At 37.2% G+C, this 22407-nt stretch overlaps 1 protein-coding gene across 1 annotated transcript in view; it reads left to right on the forward strand.

Annotated features, from left to right (window-relative positions):
- LOC150076055 (ubiquitin carboxyl-terminal hydrolase 12/46 homolog) overlaps positions 1-22407 on the forward strand; it is a 94019-nt gene that overhangs the window by 33312 nt on the left and 38300 nt on the right. The window contains exon 4 of the mRNA XM_090387243.1: positions 6688-6788. Within this exon, the coding sequence (XP_090243369.1) occupies positions 6688-6788 (101 nt within the window). The remainder of the gene's footprint in view (positions 1-6687; positions 6789-22407) is intronic.

A 22407-nucleotide genomic window follows, 5' to 3' on the forward strand; every position in this document is an offset into this window, starting at 1 on the left:
ACAGATAGTTAATAAGGAACTGGAAACCATTCTGTTGACATGTCCCTATGCTAGTTTCAGTCATGCCATGCTAAAGATGGTATTTATAAATCTATATAAAATTTTTAAGTTTGACTGTAGCTATTAGTGAATCTGATTGACATATTAAACACAAGTATGTTTGGGTTAAAAAAAAACCAAACTTTTGTAATTATTTGGTTTGACTTTTCAAAATCTCTGTTCATTGTTTTATAATTTGATGGTTACAAATGACTTTATGAATATCTTTTTATAAATAAATTAAAACCAAAAAATAACACACACACACACAGCATTTCAAATTTGCACAGAACAAATGTAAGAGCATATTCTTCAGCTAAAAATAGTTCCTGTAAACATATGTCTCAAAAGTCTTTATTTTCAAGATATTAAATATAAATCATAAATTACTAAACTTTAATAAAGGGAAAACATCTAAAGCTATTCAAAGTGGTCTCCATTTTGTTCTGTGCCGCATTCAGCATGACAAATCCATGATTCCTTGGCATGTCTAATCACTTTAGGACTATTCTGAATTGATTAGACATGCCAAGATGTGACTTCCCAGCTTGTTTTGCATGATAATACTCATAAAATAAATTATGGATTTCATTTGACCCTGCACAGCATAATCCATGGGTGTGAAGTTAGGTGACCCTTGTATGATAACTACAAAAAACCTTATTGGTCCTTATTTTTACCATCAAGGCTTTCAGGAATGGCATACCTACATTTTCTGCAGAAGCAAGTTGTGGAAGTTATTGGAAAACACACACCTCAAAAATCAGCAAATGATGTGGTTTATGAATGATAGTGCACCATCCCAGTTTTTCCATGGTGTTTTTGACGTTTTAAATGCAGAGCGCAATAACATCTAGATTGGTTGGAATAGCACTCTGCATTTAAAACGTCAAAAACACCATGGAAAAACTGGAATGGTGCACCATCATTCATAAACCACATCATTTGCTGATTTTTGAGGTGTGTGTTTTCCAATAACTTCCACAACTTGTTTCTGCAGAAAATGTAGGTATGCCATTCCTGAAAGCCTTGATGGTAAAAATAAGGACCAATAAGGTTTTTCTCCAAAAGCACCAAGCCAAACATTAAAGGAAAAGGTATGTTGATAATCAATACCGACAATCATATATGGGTTTTCTTTGGCCCAGGTATGAGTGTTTTGAGAGTTTAGAATTCCTTTTTTTTTTTGTAAAACATGATTTATCTGTAATGAGAACATGGCTGAGAAATTGAGGATCACATGCGCATTGTAAAATAAGCCACTGACAAACATTTATATATTTATTCATATCTTGTGGCAACAATTCTTGTATATGCACTGTGATGATAATTTTCTGATACATTTTATAGGAGACTTATACATCATGAAGTACAACAACGTTTGCAGTTTGTTGAAATCTTCCTGTGCTAGGGCTTACTCATAATGGTTTGAGTGTATCTGTTTCTCTAAGCCATCTCTCCAAAATAGCAAATTTTTATGATTTAATACCCATTGAGTTGGAAAATTTTAGGCATATCTGCAAACGCAGCAATAGAATTCTTATGAGCCACACCATAAATTAAAATCATATCAGTTACTGTAGCAAAAGTCAATAGGTTTGCAATGTCTTTCACAATAATAATGTCTTCTACTTTAACAGATGCCATACTGTAAATAACAAAAGAGTCACAGTGGAATCTGGAACTCAAGTAATAGGGATGGTGCACCATCATTCATAACTGATACTGCTGGTGTGTGATCTGTCATAGTGGCTATTCACAACTGAGTAATTTGTATGATCCTTGCAGTGGAACAATACTATTTGCATTTGTGTTGATACTTATGTTTTGTACTGTTTAAAAGCCCATTTTATATAGTTATTTATTTATAGCATAAATGTGAACATAAAAATGTTTTGCCATTTTGCATGGTTTTGTAATTTATGATTAATGCTTAATATCTTGAGAATAGACTTTTGAGACACAATGTTTATGCAAACTTTTTTACCTAATTTTTGCTGTAGAATATGTGCCTATATTCCATGCAGTATTGAAACATCCTGTATGTATAGTGGCACTGTTTATTGTGATCACTTTGGAACTCAGCTGAAGTGATAACAATAACCAAATGAACAAAATTGCAGCTGTTCAGCATTGTTTATTGATGCATAGTGAGTGGAAGTGCGTGCATAAAAAGGTGGAGGTGTACAGAAAGAAAAGCGCCTCCGTAGCCAGGTGGGAAGGAGCAGCAGTGCGTAGCACACGCTTCTTGATTAGACCGGGGTTCGAGCCCGTCACCACCAAATACGGAGGATGCGGAAAGGTCAAGGGAATGACCACCGCATATTCCTGGAGCAATATGGCCTTAGTTGCTAATGCTCCTAAAAACCAAATAACAATAACAACAATAACAACAGAAAGAAAACACTAAAATCAAGAAATATAAAATATTTTAATTTGACTGTCCTTTGAGAAAGTTATCAATAAAATGAAACTGTCATAGTGTTTCTGTAAATCCATACAAACTATTAAAAAAAAATAAAGCAAATACATTGCAGCCTTAATATTTGCACCTCTTCATACTGCAATTTCAGATATACTGCAGGTATGATCATGCCCACCAAAACAAATTATGAAAAAAAGTAGTGTGTTAAAAAAAAAAAAAAATTGGCTTTATATTTTCTTCAGTGTATTCAGTTGCAGAGTAATTTTTGTAAACAACAGGACTCATCAATGACTAATTATTGTAGACACCCAGTTTCTCCCCTCAGCTAGAGATGCATTAAAAGAGTATATCAGCGGAATGCTAATTACAAGCAGTTATCTCTGGAGGGAATATGTCTAACACTTGTCAAGTGTGTTACATAAATTACGAAGTAAATTTTTGTAAACAACAGCATGTGACATCCTTTCTTTGATTAAAGTTATACTCAGGATAGCAAAAACTGCTCAGTGCTAAACTAGACAAAAATATACATGACCTGACAAAAGTGATTTATGGAGAAATCACGTTACTTCACTTTGGCACTATGATAGGCTAGACAGTTTGGTTTTGATTTAGCTTTCTCAAAACATGGTAAATCAATAGGACTGAAGTATTGACCACAAAAATCAAAAATTATATAGTTGAAGAAAAGTTAAAGAGTTTACGGTGTCAAAACAAAATGCAGGTATATTTTTCAAGTGTGGAATTCCAGAATGAATGATCCACAGTTGGATGAAAGAGAAGGAAAAATTGTTTCCATTCATGTATTCCATAGAAGATGAAGTAGGCCTCCAAAGAAAGAAAACTATACTGTAAAAACAGGGATGTGGTCAGATGCTCATACAAATAGTTTCTACAGAAGTGTAGTGAAGGAGTACTGATAAATGAGATATGTTTGAAAGCACAGGCACTTAAATTTCATAAGCTACTTGGTGGAGATGATGACACATTTAAAGCTTCTGAATGGTGGCTTTGAATATGGAAGGCTCATCTTAGGATATCCCAGGTTAGTCTTGTAGGTGAATTTGCTAGTGATATTTTGGTTTTTTTTTTTAGGAGTATTAGCAACTAAGGCCATATTGCTCCGGGATATGCGGTGGTCATTCCCTGACCTTTCCGCATCCTCCGTATTTGGTGGTGACGGACTCGAACCCCGGTCTAATCAAGAAGCGTGTGCTACGCACTGCTGCTCCTTCCCACCTGGCTACGGAGACGCCTAATTTGCTAGTGACATTACATCAGCAGCAGAAGCATTTCCTGAATTTCTGCATAATGTGATTCAAGATGGTGAATTGAGTGCTACTGTGATAAAACAGTGCTGTACTATAATAAACTTCTCCCTGACAAGTCACTGGATATTAAAAAGTTACCCAACAAAGCAGGCATGAAAACTGACAAAGAGAGAATTACTGCATTACTGTGCACAGTCAAGACTAGAAATCACAAGCTGAAGCCATTTTGCATTGATAAAAGTCAGAGTCCCTAGTGTTTTCAGCATGTCAACATGAAATCTCTACCTATGATTTATAAAAATAGCAATAGCTCCAACACTTGGATGATGAGTGATATTTTTCCTTCATAGTTTGTGTAATTGGTGAGACACCACTTGCTTTCCAAAAAACTTGAAGGAAAGGCTCTGTTACAGTTGGATCACTGCCCAGCTCATCCTTCATACGATGTCCTGAAATCAAGAGATATCAAGATCAAAGTTGCATTTCTGCCAAGGAATGCAACTGCACTAATTAAGCCCATGAATCAGGAAATTATTCGAGCTTTCAAAGCCTACTGTCATGGGGAGCTACTTGCTGGTTGTGAACTCATTAGAATTTCTGAAAACATCAACACTGAAAGATGTATACAATATTGGATTAGCATGAGAGAAAGTAAGCTCAACAGCAGGTGAAAACTGCTGAAAAAATGTATTGGAAAAGACACGATCACTAATAATAATTTTGAATTAGCAGCATTTTCAGAACAAGAAGCAAAGACTGCTTGTAGCATACTTGGTGGCAGTCTTGAGGCACCTTGGATTGAGGTGCCTCAAGACTACCTGGCTACTTGGATTGAGTTGAATGCAGAAGAGGCAGTTGCACATTACTTGATTGAGGAAGAAATCATAGCCTCTGCGAACAGTGAGAAGACAATCGACAAACAGAAGGCTAGTGACTCAGAAGATAATGTGAATGACTCATGTAAGGAAAAAGCACCAAAAATTATCAGTTCTTTAAAACATTAATGAAGTGGTGACATGGTTAGAATGTCAGAGTAATAGTGAACATCATCATTTATTGCATCTGACCACTATTAAAAATTATGTACTGAAAGAATTCTGTCAATTTCGGTAGAAATTAAATTACATAATTATAGTTGGCCGCTGTAGCTGAGTGGTCAGGCGTGAGGGTGCATAAATACATGTGCTTTGAGTGATGGTGCTTAAGCCCATGATCTGCTAAATGCAGTGTTGTTTCTTGTATTCTCTGTATCTTATGAATTCCTGACCATGTGACCATCCTGGCATATAAACAGAAAATTTATTTATTTATTTTATTTTATTTCAGAATGGATATGTAAAATGTAAGTCCATAACAGTGTATTAATAGAATGGAAAGGGAATAATATAACCTTTAATACTTTGCATTTTAATCTGTATACTCATAAAACATTAGTAAATAAAATATTTATTTACTAAGTAAAGTGTATTTATATAAAAAAAAAAATGACAAACTTTTTTCGGCTATAACACCTTTTGCTTTTAATGCAGGTATTAAAGTTGTTGCCTGACACCCATGTTATATCAAGGATGCACTGTATTAAAATCAAGAATTAGAAAACAGTTAATGTGCTGCTGTAACACAGTCAGATTTGCAGGAGTACAGATATAATACTTTCATGAGTAACGACACCAACAGTCATACTAACTGTATGAAGGAAAGTCGGTAACAAGCTACACAATGTGGCAGAGTTCAAGAACGAATTGGGCTGTTTTGTAATCATGTCTACTGCTCATGTGTAAACTGCTATAAGGAAAAAAAGTGATAACATAAACTGAAGCCTGATTACAGTAAATGGCATACACTTTATACACAGTTACAAATGACCTTATGAACATCTTTTTATAAATAAATGGAAAAAAAAAAAAAAAAAAATATATATATATATATAGTGAAGCCTCGATATAACAGATTTTGGATTTAATGGACTGGACAAATAATAATATAGTAATGTATATATTAATCTCGATCATATTATTTTTTATTTCCATTATTGTTTTGATAATTACCTACTTTTATTTTTATAATCAAATTCAGGAAATTGTAGTCAGTTCTGAAAACGTGTTCAAATAGCTGTTTTCCCAGATTACAGATAAGAGCAGGCAGTGACTTGCGAGCTGAACGTGACTCGGGACACTAAACTGGAGGTCAACCGACTCGCTTTGTTTCGGTCTCAGTCTGCCTTAAGCAGTCGTGTGGTCAGGTTGTATACAGAGTGTTTCTGTGATTTCTGAATTGTGACTTTATTTATTAAATAATTTTGCAATCCTTACAATTTAAAATGGTATCAAGTGATAGAGGAGTTAAAAGAAAGCGTGTGAACTTAAATGTGGCTCAGAAATTAGAGCTAATTGAGAAATTAGAACAAGGCAGCATCTCAGTAGCATGTGTTTGTGAAATTTACAACGTAAAAAAACAAATTGTTTCTAATATCCGTAAATCAAAGGCCAAATTGCAACATTTTATATTTACAACAGAATATTACATATTCTTTATTATAATTTAATAATTTTATATTGTACAGTACTGTATATTGTATTAAAGCTTTTTTTTTACATTAAGAACAATAAAAAATGCCCCCCACCCAGATTACATTCGATTTAATGGCCTTTTGGCATTAACGGACAATCCTTCTCCCCTATTAGTCCGTTAAATCAAGGGTTTATTGTATATATATATATATATATATATATATATATATATATATATATATATATATATTTTTTTTTTTTTTTGGATAAAATGAGTAAAAGTGACATATAGAGATATAGGATAATTATCTTATAAAATTTATATGGCAAATTAGCTCTTTTTCTCTTGCTTTATTACTTCAACCTTAAACACACACACACACACAATTATGTGTATATTAACATGCACAGATACACCAGTATTTGTTTTTTCTAATTGCAGCTTTTCAAGGCAATGACTATTTACGAATCTTCAACTTATAATATAAGCGAAAATATGGAAACAGTGACTAAGGAACTTTCTAAATTTCTGAATTCACTTAGGTAAGAAATCTTGAAATTATACTTGACTTGATTAAAATTGAAATATGGCTTTATTCAAATTATAAATTTTTGACAAAAAAATGTACACTGTTCAACATTCACAGCAATTTGTGATTGTGCCCCACCTAGCGAAGGGAGAGAGCAAAAAAATTTATTAATTTTTGCAATAAAAATTATCAATTAAAATATAAACCATGCTAATAAAAATCACTAAAACTGTATTACAGAGTTAAACTTATTCTAAAATGAATGAAACTGATGCAAGGTGCGGGAGAACTTGCTCTTCAACAAATGGCCAACTTGTCTCCTGTTTTAGATATATTACTTGGGCTGATTATCAGATAACAATTGAAGATATGATCTCTCCAGTTAAAATAGTATGTAGTAGCTGACAGTCCATAATATCTGATATTTTAAACATGAAAAAATGATGTAGTTTCTTTGTTCCCAAGTTTGTAGCAGCAGATCAAATAGAAACAAGAGTTGGACTATCAATAAATAAATTTGGTTGAAAATTGTGATCTTGGTTGTATTCCAGCTAACAAAGATGTTTGGTTGGTTGGTTGTTTAATGGCATATTGGCAACTAAGACCATAATGTGCCAGGCCAAACAAAGATAGAGCAAAACCTATACAAAGCACACTACCCTCCCAAATATATCCAGACACACATCAGTTTCACATTGACATTTTCCTGCCACTCGCTTCAGTAACACATCTGTCCCCTTTGGCCACTGTGATACACTCCTACTCCTGGGTAGACTTTCTAATAATGAGTGATAAACTGCAGTGGTTTAATCCCTTGTTTCCTCCTGCTGAACAGTGACCATTTGAGTTACCGATGTATGACTTGTTAGCCTGGTCCTCACCTGATGTTCCAGTTCATCCCATAAGTGTTCCATACAATTCAAATTGGAACTCTTGGCCTGCCATTCCAACTTTTATACATTCATGTGTATGAACCATGCTCAATCAGCATCGGTGTTGTGGCATGGGGCATTATGATACTAAATCAGATATGGGTCCATACCAAAGAACTGCTACATCATAGTATGGAATTGTCTACAATGTTAAGGTAGGCATCAAGTGCCATGCAACCATGAAAGGTGTGCTGTCAATTACCAAAGACCATGAGAAATAATGATACACCATAAATCCATTTCCTCTAAACTTCATTGTTAAAATAATGCTCACCAGCAGCAAACATTCTCCAGGCATCATCTACACCTATGCCTGCTCAGCTGCACCTCCGTAGCCAGGTGGGAAGGAGCAGCAGCAGCAGCAGTGCATAGCACACGCTTCTTGATTAGACTGGGGTTCGAGCCTGTCATCACCAAATACGGAGGGTGCGGAAAGGTCAGGGAATGACCACTGCATATCCCGGAGCAATATGGCTTTAGTTGCTAATGCTCCTAAAAACCAAATAACAAACAAACAACAAGCCTGCTCAGCTGATTGGAATGGGGGTGTAGTGAGATTTATCATGCCAAACAACTGTTATTTCCACTGCTGTGTGGACCAATTATGGCATGCACAATGCAAAGCAAGATCAGTGATTGTGGTTGGTGATGTTTGACTTATTCATTGATAATGCTCACCCACAGAGCTTCATTTGTGGTGCATTCATACAGGTCTCAACCTGTGTTGATGCCTTAAATTCCTAACTGAGGTTTTTCAGGAATGTCTGATGAGATTGTTCTGTTCTCCCTGTATTTATATGAAATGAGCTTCCATGATCTTGTGCATTGCTAGACAGCAGTGGTAATATTACAATTCCATTTCTTGATCACATCACTTTGGATGGTGTAGGTTGTCAGCATTTGCATGAACCAACAAGCTGGCAGTATGACATCTGACAGTTGAACTCATCCTGAAATCAGTCAGCTTGGCTTTTTGTGCCACGACAAGAACAACTAAATTGTGTGGCTCATATACTGGCTTTTGTCACTTGTTTACAAGGAAGACTATGAAAACAGAGGTGTCTGGATACTTTTTTTTGTAGGTAGTATATAATTATACTAAGGATTAGTTGAAATTTGTGATCATGATCCACAAAAAACAGTAGTGATATGAATTGAAACACGTTATTATTTTTGACTTGTGGATAAAATATCAGTCCTTTGAATGGAAGCCTCTCATATCTTTCAGTAATTAAAAAAAAAATTACAGTTATAAAGCTAAGTTATGTTAGAATTAATTTTTGATTTTAAAGGCATAATTCATTATGAATTTCTACAAGTGCATGGGTACTTTTGAGTAGGATGCAAGTGTAACTTTAGTCTGTTTCACAGACCTTGTAGCTTTCCAGTACCTCCCCATTAGCAATTTCTGTGAATCCTTTCCAAATATTTTCCAATGAAGAGTAATTTATAAGAATATTAGAAAACTACAGTGTAAAGAGTTATTGCTGGTAGTAAAAAGATGACACTATTAGTTTTTTTTTTTTTTTCACTTTTAGGTAAGAAGAGGCAACTGCTATAGAATTAAGTTCGATAAAGTGTAGATTCAGTTTCTCCATTTATTAAGACGAAATGTTCATCAGCAGGCCCTGTTAAAATATTGAGTGGGACTAAAGGTACTGCTGGCCTTTTTTATGGAAAGAGAAATATTATCAGGACCCAAGGTAGCAAGAAGAGAAATGATGGTTTATGACTGATTAGTATTAATAGTGACAAATGATGCAAAGAAACGAGCTCAAACAGCATCAGCTAAAAAAAAACAAAAAAAAAAAAAAAAAAAAAAAACACTTCCCATATCACCTGTCCATTCTTTTTAATAATTTGTCTAATTCTTCCTTGAATTTATTCAAGCTACCCACTTCCACTACACCAAATGGAAGTTTGCTGCAACAGTCAACTACCTCTGGCTGAGAGCAAATTTCCGTACATTTGTCCTGCAACCAGCATTCCTCAGTTTAAATTTGTCCTCTTAATATGTGTAGTCTGAGCAAAATTAAAATTGCCATCAGCATTTAGCTTATTCAATCCATTCAAAATCTTAAATGCCTGAATAAAATCTCCTCACAATTATCTAGATATCTTGGAGAAGAGGGAAAGAGTTTTTATCAGCATGGCCCACAATTTGTAGGTAGAAAGAATTTGTTTTGTGGAGATGAGATGCACTTGAACAAAGGTGGTGCAAGGGATTTTTGTCAGTATCACTAAGGATACCTTTAAGGATACTAAGGATAACAGTTTTGTGGAAACTGTTAGTTTTGGGGGGTCCCCAGGTGCCAAGCAATATTTCTGTGATCCATAGAGTGCTCTTCAAAAGCGACTAAAGTTATTTCTAAGTTCCTGATTTTCTCTTAGCAATCTTATTTTTCAAACCGTTCTATACTTGAAAAGCCACACATTACAACACAGAAAGGAAATCCACCTTTCTTTATTTATCCATATATTTCTAGTTCACTAACCAACTAACACTTTAACTGCTTGGCCTCCTAACAGCACTGCTCGTGCCTCTGCCTCCCTGTGGTGGGGCCGGAAACCTTGGCAGATAAGTCTTCTTGCCAAGGGTAAAAAGAGCAAACATGGCAAATACAGACCATGTAGACATAGAAAACGAAAACCCAAAGAGACAGAAGACTGACCAGATGGAGAACCCATCCCCATCTTTCTTAATCTTCTACTCTTTAAGTAGTCAGCCTATGAGTAAATTGTCTCCCTTTATCATACAGAAACATCTGGAGGGTATTGCAGGATCTTCCAAGATGGTGAAGAGACTGCAGTCAGGAGAGAGACCTTTTAATGGAAGCCACGAATCAAAGACATTCTGAAAAGCTTTTACAACTAACAAGCTTTGCTGGCATTCCTGTAAAAATATCTCCTCATGCAACCCTAAATTCATCTAAGGGTGTCATATCTAGTTGGAATTTATTAAATGTCACCGAGGAAGAAATAACCAAAGAACTGCAGGGACAGAACGTAATTGAAGCAAAAAGAATAATGATTAAAAAAGATAATCAACTGGCACCTACCAGAAATATTATTCTTACCTTCAATTCACCAAACTTTATCCTCTTCTGTAAAAGCAGGTTATTTATTTTGTCACATTTGTCCCTACATTCCTAACCCTTTAAGATGTTACAAATGTCAAAGGTATGGCCATTCTCAAAATGTATGTAGAGGAATTCCTCAGACCATATATAAAATGACTGTACAGCTACAAAAATGACACGTCCAAATTGCAAAGGTGACTATCCTGCATATTACAAGACGTGAAAAATGGAAAACCGAGAAAAAAATAGTAAAATACAAGGTTGAGAACAAAGTCAGTTACCAAGAAGCAAGAAAACTAGTTGCACCAACTATAAACTCAAATATTACCTATGCAAATGCTGCAAAAAAATATCACGTCTCTGTTCAAACTGACGTCACAGTTCCTGCTAATAAATCAATTTCTGATTGGGCTGGAAATGACCTCTCTAAACTACAATCAGCTGTACACAAGCAACAATCCAAAACCACAGACCAAGCAAATAATACTCCTCTGACAATACCAGCAGCATCTCCTCCTCCAGTGATTGCTACCACATCTCAAACTCAAATGCTATGAAAAATATTCAGGACACAGATGGCACATCTATATAGGAAGATCCTATTTTAGAAATCCATACCAAAGAAGAAGAAATGGACACTGATTGGCCAGTTTTCCTAAAACAAAGATAAACAAAAATTGGAATGTCATAAACCAGTTACCTTCAAAAATCAGTCAGAATCAGCTCCATCAACTAAATACAAATAATGCCTTGTATTTTACAATGGAACTGCAGAAGCTTTCATTGCAATACAGATGATATCCAAGATCTAATTAATCGTTATTCTCCAGTTGCTTTTTTGTCTTCAGGAAACATACCTAACCTTGCAAATTTCTCCTTCGATAAAGAACTGTTGTCTTTATCGAAGAGATCGAAATACAGCTGATGCTGCCCATGTTGGTGTGGCAATCCTAGTAAATACAAAGTTCCCAACTAAACATATACCACTTTAAACGGAAATAGAAGCTGTTGCTGTTCGTATAACTCTCCATGTTGCAATAACACCTGTCTCAATCTACCTACCACCAAACCATATTTATGCTATAAAATATCTTGAAGACCTCTTCATATAGATACTTCCACCTCTCTGTATATTAGGGGACTTTAATGGGCACCACTCCTTATGGGGCACTACTAAATTGGATAGACGGGGTCGACTCATTGAAAGCTTTTTAGAGGCGCTAAACCTCGCCATACTTAATACTGACACACACACACTCACTTTCAGCTCCCAACTAGACATACCTCAGCAATAGATCTCTCCATTTTTTTCTCCAGTACTGGTCCCAACCACAGAGTGGTATGTTATAAATGATCCTATGGGTAGTGATCACTTCCATCTCAGATGCAACCTATTAATAGCACAGACTCCTCTAGCTCAACCCTGCAGAAAATGGAAATTTGCCCAACCAAACTGGGAAAAATTCCAGTCATCAATATCTTTCGATGAGGAAAAAATCCATCTCCAGCCTATTGATGATGTGACGGAATACATCACGTCACATCTCCTAAATGTGGCTAAAGACAATACACCTATCAAATCCCCTGCGCCAAAAGCTTTATAATTATTGGCAGAATGAGGAATGCACGAAAGCAAAAAATAAAGCCTGGAATTTGTTTTGGCAATATCCAACAACAGCCAACCTGATAAATTATAAGAAGTCAAAGGCAAAAGCACATTTTTTTTTTTTTTTTTTTTTTATGAAAACCCCAAACACGAGAAATATTAGTACCTATAGTATGTTTCATACAAAGGCAAGCCAAGAAAGGATCCTGGACCTGTTTTGCATCAAGCATTAACAAAAACACTGACACCAAAATAATATGGAAAAAAATTAGACAGCTTTCTGGTAAGTTTCCTACCGTACCTTCTGCAATCCTTTCCTGGAATGGGGAGATTTATCTAGTCCTTTAGATATTGCAAATGCTTTGGACAACACTTTTGCTGAAGTCTCAGCACATTCAGCTTATATTCCATCATTCCAAAGAATTGAAAACACTACAGAACAGTGTTCTATTAACTTTCAAACTGCCCTCCTTCTGCCTTATAACAAACCTCTGCAATACTCTGAACTCTTGCATGCCATTGGAACAGCTTACAGTGGTGCTGCTGGACCAGATGGGATCTGTTATGTCATGCTACAACATCTTGATGACAAAGCTTTGCACCTCCTCCTGGTCTTTTACAACCAAATTTTTCTAGAAAATGTTTATCCAGCTTCTTGGCATTATTCTACTGTTTTGGCATTCATAAAACCTGGAAAAGATCCAACCGATCCCCATAGCTATAGACCAATATCCCTCTCCAGCTGCCTCAGCAAATTCCTAGAAAAAATTGTCCACAGTAGACTCGTCTGGATCATTGTGTTCGAACAGTTAATGAGCCATAGTTAATATGGCTTTCATCAAAACAAGCCATGCTTGGATCTTATGGTTAAGGCTGAACTTGCCATTCATAATGCCTTTGTTAAACATGAACATCTAGTAATGGCTTCAGTATATATAGAGAAGGCTTTTGACACCACCTGGCAGCATTGTATACTTAGAGATCTTTACCTCTCTTCTTGTGCGGGGGCATTCTTCCTGTATTTGTGAAGAATTTTCTACATACTAGATCGTTTCAAGTTCGATACCAATATGCCCTTTCTGCAACTTTCATTCAGGAAGAAGGTGTTCCACAGGGATCAGTACTGAGTGCCACTCTTTTTGCACTCTTAGAATAGATTCTAGCACTAAACAACTTCCAAATACTGTAGAGACTTACCTTTATGCAGATGACCTTTCCATCTCCTGTCATTCCCAAAACATGAGTCTGTTGAACGACAGCTGCAGATATCACTAAATAAAATACAGCAATGGGCCAACATCAGAGGCTATCTACTTTTGCAACGGAAAACAGTTGCTATCCATTTTTGTAGACAGTGCAAGTTTCATCCAGATCCTGAACTTCAGATGTCTAATATCTCTATCCCAGCCACTAATAGCATCAGATTTCTAGGATTAGTTATGAGTAAGCTAAATTTCTTAGAGCATATTAAAAAAGTATGTACTGCCTGTCTAAAAAAAAATAAACATATTTAGAGCACTATCTGCCCTGACATGGGATGTAGATCGCACCTCCCTACTTCAATTATACAGGGCATTAATCAAATCCCGTCTTGATTATGGAACTCCCATCTATGATTCTGCCAGAATGAGTGTGTTACGCTGGCTTGATCCAGAACAACACAGTGCATTGAGGATTGCACTTGGTGCATTCAGAACATCGCCAGCACATAGTCTTTACATTGATGCTCATGAGCCCCACTATTTTTACGTAGGAAATCACTATTGCTAAAGTACTCTGTCAAGATACAAAGTTGTGTCTCGTATCCCATTCAGCCATACCTTTTCAATCCACCATTAGAAAACCTCTACAGAAATAAACTTAGCATAGTAAAACTAGCTGGTATTTGCCTTCTTGAACTGATGCAGGTTTGGACTGCTTCCATCCATTCCATACAACAAGTAGCAACTTGTACTCAGCCACCATGGGTTCCACCTCCTATACCAACCTGTGACACTTACCTCTGTCAATGGGGAAAGAATATTTTGCAAGTTTCAAATGTCAGACAACTTTATGCTGTTCACAGTCAAAGATATATTGATTTTTCTCCAATATACACAGATGGCTCTAAATCTAATTCAAATGTTGGAGCAGCCACAGTGTTTCCGAATACCACAATTTCAACATCCCTTCCATCTGAATTCAGTATCTTCTCAGCTGAATTATATGCAATTAAATTAGCTTTAGAAAATCTGTTCTGACTGTTCTTTAAAATCTGTTATTTACACTGATTTCCTCAACTCAATCTTAGCATTATGTAAATCTTCGTATAAAGGTCACCCTGTTCTTGATGAAATTAGAAACTTGTTACTACAGATTGAAAAACGCCACTAGTCACCTTCTGTTGGATTTCAGCACATTCTGGTATTTTGGGCAATGAACTTGCTGACAAAGCTGCAAAAAATGCAGCCACCTTAGACTTAACGAATATCCCTGTTCCAGCATCAGACTATGCACAAATCATTCATGCTGCACGTCTATCAAAATGGACAACAATCTGGCACTCTCAAATTAATAATAAACTCTTGCAGTTTAAACAGGATCCGAAAATTTGCCGCTCCAGTGTCCGTACATCAAGACAAGAAGAAGTAGTCCTTTCAAGGGCAACAATAGGTCATGCCCATCTGACCCACCTTTATTTACTCACAGGAGACGATCTACCACAGTGTCCACATTGTTATATAAATCTGACTGTTAAACACATTCTCACTGACTGCCCCTACTATAGACAAGACAGAACATCAACCCTGCTATCACTGGTACATCTTGATAACCCAATAACTTTAGAGAATCTCATTGAGGATATTTTAATAATTTCTGATTTTACAAAAATTTCTCATTTCCTTGTATTATAAATGAATAGGAGCATTATAGCCACAGCAGCTTATGTGCCATCAAATCCCCATAACAACAACCTACTTAGTTTTTGTGGGGGTGCAGGTAATATAAATACACATTTGTATGATGATATGGGTGAAAGTAATGCTTGAACATATCTCAAGAGTTCTTGTTTGTTTCTGCAACAGCTGATATCTTCAAGGTGTTTTGAGGGCCGCGACATTCAAATGAGTGAGAAGCTAATGAGCTAGGGAAACAAGCTTAAATAGCTTCAAAGGGTGTGTCAAGGTGGTAAGTTATAGAAACACTGCTTAGCCTTAACTGTGTCTACAGTAATGTCAGGAGTGTTGTCAATAAAATGGGTGAATTTGAATTCCTGGTTAGGACAACTAATGCTGACTTAATAGTCTTAATGGAAACATGGTGCCACTCAGAATAGAGAACAATGAGTTTAACTATGGTATGTACAATGTATATAGGAAAGATAAGGAAGATTGATGGGGTGGCAGGGTCATGTTTTTTTTTTTATATCAAAAGCAGCCTGAACATGATAAGAGCTTTTGCAGATTTATAAATAACACATGCCAGCATAGAATCTGTGTGGTGTGAGTTGGAAGTAAATATAATGAGAGTGGGCGTAAACATAATGAGAGCAGGTGTAATCTACAAACCAGAAGATTGTGAAAAGTGTGACAGGATTTGCTACATGCAGAAGAAATGGGTGAACAAGTGTAAATGTCTTATTATAAGTGATTTCAATTTGCCCCTAATCAATTGGAGTAAGTGGGAGGGAAATTCACCATGTAGATAAAAATTTAGATAAACTAGATGATTACTTTGTGTACCTGCAGTTTAGAGAAAATATTGGGGGTAAGAATACTCTAGACTTGATCATTAATTACGAATTAGGTGGCATCATAGGACACACAATACAGGAAGTGATCATGCAGTTGTTTATTGGAAGATGAAGGATGCTGCAGTTGTTAAAGGTAAAAGCATTGGTCTTAATTTCAGGAAAGGGGACTATGACAATTTAAAATTCTATATTGCATCTATCAACTGGGCAGATTACAGAGGGAGGGTGAATACAATAGGATTATGGAATACCTTTAAAGCAATAGTCACAGATGCCATGAATACATATGTACTATTAAAATAAAAATAGCACAAGGAGAATGCTGAGATAGATGAATACCAAACTGGCAAGTCTGATAGAGAAGAAAAAAAAAGATGGCATGAGAAAGTTACAGAACTATGAAAAGTACTGAAGCCTATAGCAACTCCAAATTGATATACAATAGTACCACAGAAAAGGTTAGAATAGCAAATGCTGAGTATGAGAAACCACTGGCTGGGAGAGCAAAGAATGAGGACAAGGAGTTTTTCACATGTGTGAATACAAAGAAGAAGAAAATGAATCAGGACCCTTGTGTAATGGGTGTGGGAAAGTGTTAGATAGCCCAGCTGATGTTGCTAATGAATTAAATAGGTACTTTGCATCGATCTTAGTGATGAAAGACCGTTTATGGTGTGTAAAGGCTGTGCGAGCATGGATGAGGTATATAAAATTAGCAATTTCGAAATTGCAGATGATTGTTTATGAGAAAAATTTTTGAGCCTAAATACAAGTAAGGCTCCTGGAGTTGATGGCATGTAACCAGTAAATTTGAAGGAAGTGGCTAGAGAATGCACTGAACCATTAAGGTTAAATATGAGAGCATTGTTTGACTCAGGAGAAATTCCTTTGGACTGGAGAGGTGCAAATTTATTGCCAATATATAAGGGCAGCTCTAAAAGCAAAGTGGGTAACTGTGGTCCAGTCAGTCTGACTTCAGTGGTTGGAAAAATCTTGGAGGCAGTGATTAAGAGAGCAATCCAGGGACATTTAGATAGAAATTGCATTCTGAAGAACACACAGTGTGGTTTTGTTAAAGAGAAACCATGTTTAATTAACCTGGTCAGGTATTTTGACAAAGTTGCTCATGAGCTGGATGTAACAAATAATTTCAATTTGTTTATTTGGATTTTAGAAAGGCATTTTACTCAGTCCTTTATCAGAGGTTATTGTAGTAGTAGTAGTAGTAGAGACTTGTGATGCAAGAAAGCAAGCTTATGTAGCATCAGCCAAAAAAAAAAAAAAAAAACCTATTTCGCACATCCATTTCTTCTAAATATATGTCCAGTTCCTCCTTGAATTTATTTAAGCTATCAACTTCCACAACGACAGATGAAAGTTTGTTACAACAATCAACTATCTGGTGGCTAAAGGCAAATTTCTGCACATCTATTCTATGACTGTCTTTCCTCAATTTGAAGAATCCCATCAGAATTGAGTTTGCTCAACCCATTCAAGGCCTTATACACCTCAGTCAGATCATCTTGCAGGTACCTAGTCTCCAGATGCTGCAGTTTGCAGAACTTAAGCTTTCCTTGGTAAGAGGATCCCGTCATTCCCCTCACCAATCAAGTTGCCCTTCTCTGTACTTGGTCAAGTAACTCTACATCCTTCCTAAAATGAGGCCTCCAGACCTGTGCGCAGTACTCAAGGCATGGCCTAACCATTGCCTTATACAAAGGAATAATTACCTCCTTTTTCCTATTAGCAAAATTCCTTGTATATCATTGACAATAACCCCATGATCTGCTCTGGCAGCCTGTCTGCACTGCTCAGAAAATTTCATATCTGACTGCACAATTACTCCCAGATCTTTTTCATTTTCTACCACCCTAAGGGTAGTACCACACAGTTGGTACGTTTCTCTGGGGTTACTTCTACTCATATGCAGTACTTTGCATTTATCAATGTTAAACTTCAGTTGCCACTTCTTAGCCCATTTTCCCAAATTTTCTAGATCCTGTTGCAGTAGCACACTGCCAACCTTTTTATCATCTGCAAACTTCGACATTAAGCCTAATATTCCTTCATCAATATCATTGATAAATATACAGAACAACAGTGGGCCCAACACCGAACCCTGGAGGACTGCACTAATAATATTAGTCCATGAAGAGCAGTGTCCATTGATTACCATTCTCTGTCCTCTCCCACTCAACCACCCTTTTATCCATTGTAGCAACTTACCCTTAATACCATATTGTTCCAATTTGTACAGTAGTCTTCCATTCGCAAGTGTCAAAAGCTTTCCTGAAATCCAAGTATACGATATCAAAATTGTTTTTTGCATCCAGTTCCTTTGTAACCACATAGTATCCAATCAAATTTGTCAGACAAGACTTTCCCTTAACAAACCCATAATCTGAAACAGGCAGGGATTATGGGAAAAGTTCTAAGAAGATGGATTGCAGGATGGGGCACGAAGCAGAGAGTTTTGATTAATGGATATTCTTCTGATTGGAGCAACAGCATTAGTAGGGTTCCCTGGGACCCTGTTCTTAGACCACTGTTGTTTCTAATTATCATAAACTACATCAACGGTGGGGGGAGATAGAAGATGTAATGCGAAAAAATGCAGATGTAAAGGTATGGGAGAGTGATGAATGATCGGTGTCAAGCAGCTTTTCTTCAGGAGGACTTGAACAGGCTTCAAAGCATGTTTAGAAAGGGTACAGTTATGTTTTAATGGAGCAAATGCAAGGTTTTACACTTAGGGAATAGCAACTCCAAAATAACATATATGCTTGATTGGACTGAATTAAAAACATTAGAGAAAGATAGGGATCTTGGAGTCCATATACAGGCAGATATGAAGTTCCCTGAGCAGTGTGGAGAGGCAGAGGCAGCCAGGAGAGTGCCATGATGTCCAACAATGATTTATCAATTGGTAGCCTCTAGATTTTGGTCCTTGAGGTTGTCACAGACATTCTCTCAGATATGCCAGACGAGCTGTACTTGCTACCTGGGAGTCTAAAATTCTGATGGAACTGATATTCGGGTGACACTCAAGTCAAGTGGACTCAATTTCGGCGAAGTCCAAATGGTCTGTGACAGCCAAATCCTCTGCTTGCACCTTCACGCTGGTGGGACTGTTAGTAATCCTGGGTATAACCTCCATGCACAAGTACATGGTGGGTGACCACCCAGGTGTGAACCAACGTAAGCAGGAGTCGAGTTGTGTCGCCCACACCACATGGAGGAATGCCGCCCCTCTATGTTACCAGGGAGTACTAGGTGGCAGATGACTCTCATCAACCGGTGAAATACCACCACTTTGCTTATTGGAGGCTTGATGTGGTGGAACCCATGTTTAGTCTCTAGAGCCAGGTTTCGGTCAACCATTCCCCATCTCTTCCATCATGCAGTATGATTGATGACTTTTGAGGTTATGATGAACATCGTGGCGAGATCCAATATTCCTTACATTTCGAGGGTACAGCTCTAAAACAGTGTTCGCAGGCCAGCTGATAGTTAGTACACTGGACCAAACCTATTGGTAAATCTCTAGGAGGCTTCCGGATCAGCTATAATCTTGCTTCCTCTACTGTGCCAGATAGTGACTGGAGGGAGTCTGAGTAGTGTGTATGCGGGGGGGGGGGGGATTGTCGAGGCCACATTATGTCAAGGATCTGGGTATATTCTTACCATGTGTACGCATATCCAAAAATTTCATTACTTCATACAGCATGTCTCACCCACTTTTTCTTACTATTAAATTCACCATGAATTGTCAAACTAATAGAGCAAGCTTATCTGCAAAAAAGATCTAAACCTCCCAAACACTTCCTAATTCATTTCACAAATATATGTAGTCTCAGTTCTAATCTCAACGATGTCCATTTCCACTTACAGTCTGCCAAACCCCATGTACTTTTTCTGACAGAATCTCAGTTATCGGTTGATTCAACTACTGCTCATCTTAGATGCCAAAATTATTCGTTGTATGATTCCTTTCGCCTCAAAGGGGGTACTTGTGCATATGTCCGTTCTGATATTCCCTGTCAGAGACTTGGCAATTTGGAATCTCCTCTCTTCGATCTTCTCTGGCTTAAAATCTCTCTGTCTCATTGTGTCAAATTCATCTGTTGTCTCTACCGTTCTCCCAACTCCACTAATCACTTGGAACTCTTTGACTTCCTCTCTTTCCAACTTGACTTTTTCCAGTCCAACTTTCCTAACAGTGAGGTAATTTTCCTTGGTGATTTTAATGTTCACAACTCCAGCTGGTTTCCGTTTTCTAGTCACACCGACCCAGCTGGTCGAGATGCTGAGGCTTTTGCAATTACTAATGACCTTGCACAGATTGTTCATTTACCTACAAGGATACCGGACAATCCTAATCTTCATCTGTTTCTCACAAACAATCCTTCTAAGTACACGGACGAAGTGAGAGGTCCTTTAGGAACTTCAGATCACAATTTGGTGATTGTCTCTTCTCCAATGGAACCTTTATCTCATGGCTATTCCCAACCTCATGTTGTTTGGCATTAAAAGAAGGCAAAATGGGATAACTGGGAGATTTCTTTTCTTCTTTTCCTTGGTCGGATTACTGTTTCAAAATTTCTGATGTCAACATTTGCACAGATCGTGTCAGTGAAATTATTCTTGCAGGAATGGAATCCTTTATCCCACACTCCACTTTAAAATCTCGTCCTTTATCTAAACCTTGGTTTTCCAATAAATGTGCTAAGGCTGTTCAAGAGAAGAAAGTTGCATATCGTAATTGGCTTGTTTCTAATTCTTCAGTTTCATTTTCTGCCTACACCAAAGCTCGCAACAATTGTCAAGCAGTTATTAATCAGTACAAACTAGAGTTTGAACAGGCTAAGAGTAGAAAACTTGCTTCTTGCTCTAATGGTAGCTGAGCATTCTGGTCTCTTGCCAAAGCTATTGGCCGCAACATTTGCCCATATCTGCTCCCACCTCTGTCCAAACCAGATGGTTCTGTTGTCACTTCAGCCAAGGATAAAGCTAGCTGCCCTGCTAGCATCCCATTCTTCTTCAAACTCATGTATTAATGATCTTGGTAAAACATCTCCCACTATTCCCAACACGCTCCATTCAATGCCTCCTGTGGTCTTCCGTCAAAAGGATATCAGAAGGATTTTGATGAATCTTGATGCTAAGAAATCTCCAGGTCTTGTTCTCAAAACCTGTGCTCCTGAACTTACTCTTCTTCTATGCCGCCTTTTTTCACTTTCTTATTCCAAAGGTGTTTTTCCTTCTGCTTGGAAATTTGCTCATATCCAGCTAGTTCCTAAAGAGGGTGACAAATCCCTCCCATCCAATTATCATCCCATTGCAATTACTTCTACTCTTTCTAAAGTAATGTAGAAATCAATTAACTTCCAATTCTTAACTACCTAGAAACCTTCTGTCTGATCAATGATCATCAGTATGGATTCCATCAGTGTTGATCCAATGGTGATATTCTGGCTTATATTACCCATTTATGGACTAATTCAATGGAAAGGTTTGGTGAAACACAAGTAGTTGCTCTTGACATCTCAAAGGCTTTCGATCGTATTTGGCATAAAGGTCTTCTAAACACGCTTCCATCTTATGGTTTGCCAAATGTTTTTTGTAATTGGTTATCCAGATTTCTCTCTGATCGCTCACTGAGGGTGATGGTAGATGGCTCTCTGCCTTCTAACTTCTCCACTAATGCCGGTGTCCCCCAAGGTTCAGTTCTTTTCCCCACTCTTTTCCTCTTGTATATTAATGACCTTCTTCCATTGACTGGAAATCCTATCCATAGTTTTGCCGATGATAGCACTTTGCATTACACTTTCCATTTTGAGAAACCTTGCCCTGCCCAATCACCTTCAACTTCTCGAAAATCTGCTACCAATTCCTTAAGTTCTGATCTTCAGGTAATTCTCCAGTGGGGCAAAGACAACTTAGTTGATTTCAACCCGTCTAAAACTCAGTCTTGTCTTATATCTCGCAAAAAGGATTCTACTGCTCCTATGCTTATCTTTGGTGACACTCTGATTTCTAAGCAAAATGATATATCCTTTTTGGGGATTATCCTGACTTCTAATCTCTCTTGGCACAAGCACATTACAAATATTGCTTCCTCTCCATCTAAAAAACTTGGTTTTCTCTTTCGCTGTCGGCGTTACTTTTTTTCCAAACAGCTGCTTGCTCTGTATAAATCGCAAATCCGCCCTACCATGGAATATTGTTCCCACATCTGGGGTGGTGCCCCCAAAACCTCTCAGGCTTCTTGATTCCATTCA

Source organism: Mastigoproctus giganteus, chromosome 13 (assembly GCF_048544385.1).
Source record: "Mastigoproctus giganteus isolate SK-2022 chromosome 13, ASM4854438v1, whole genome shotgun sequence".
NCBI lineage: Eukaryota > Metazoa > Arthropoda > Arachnida > Uropygi > Thelyphonidae > Mastigoproctus > Mastigoproctus giganteus.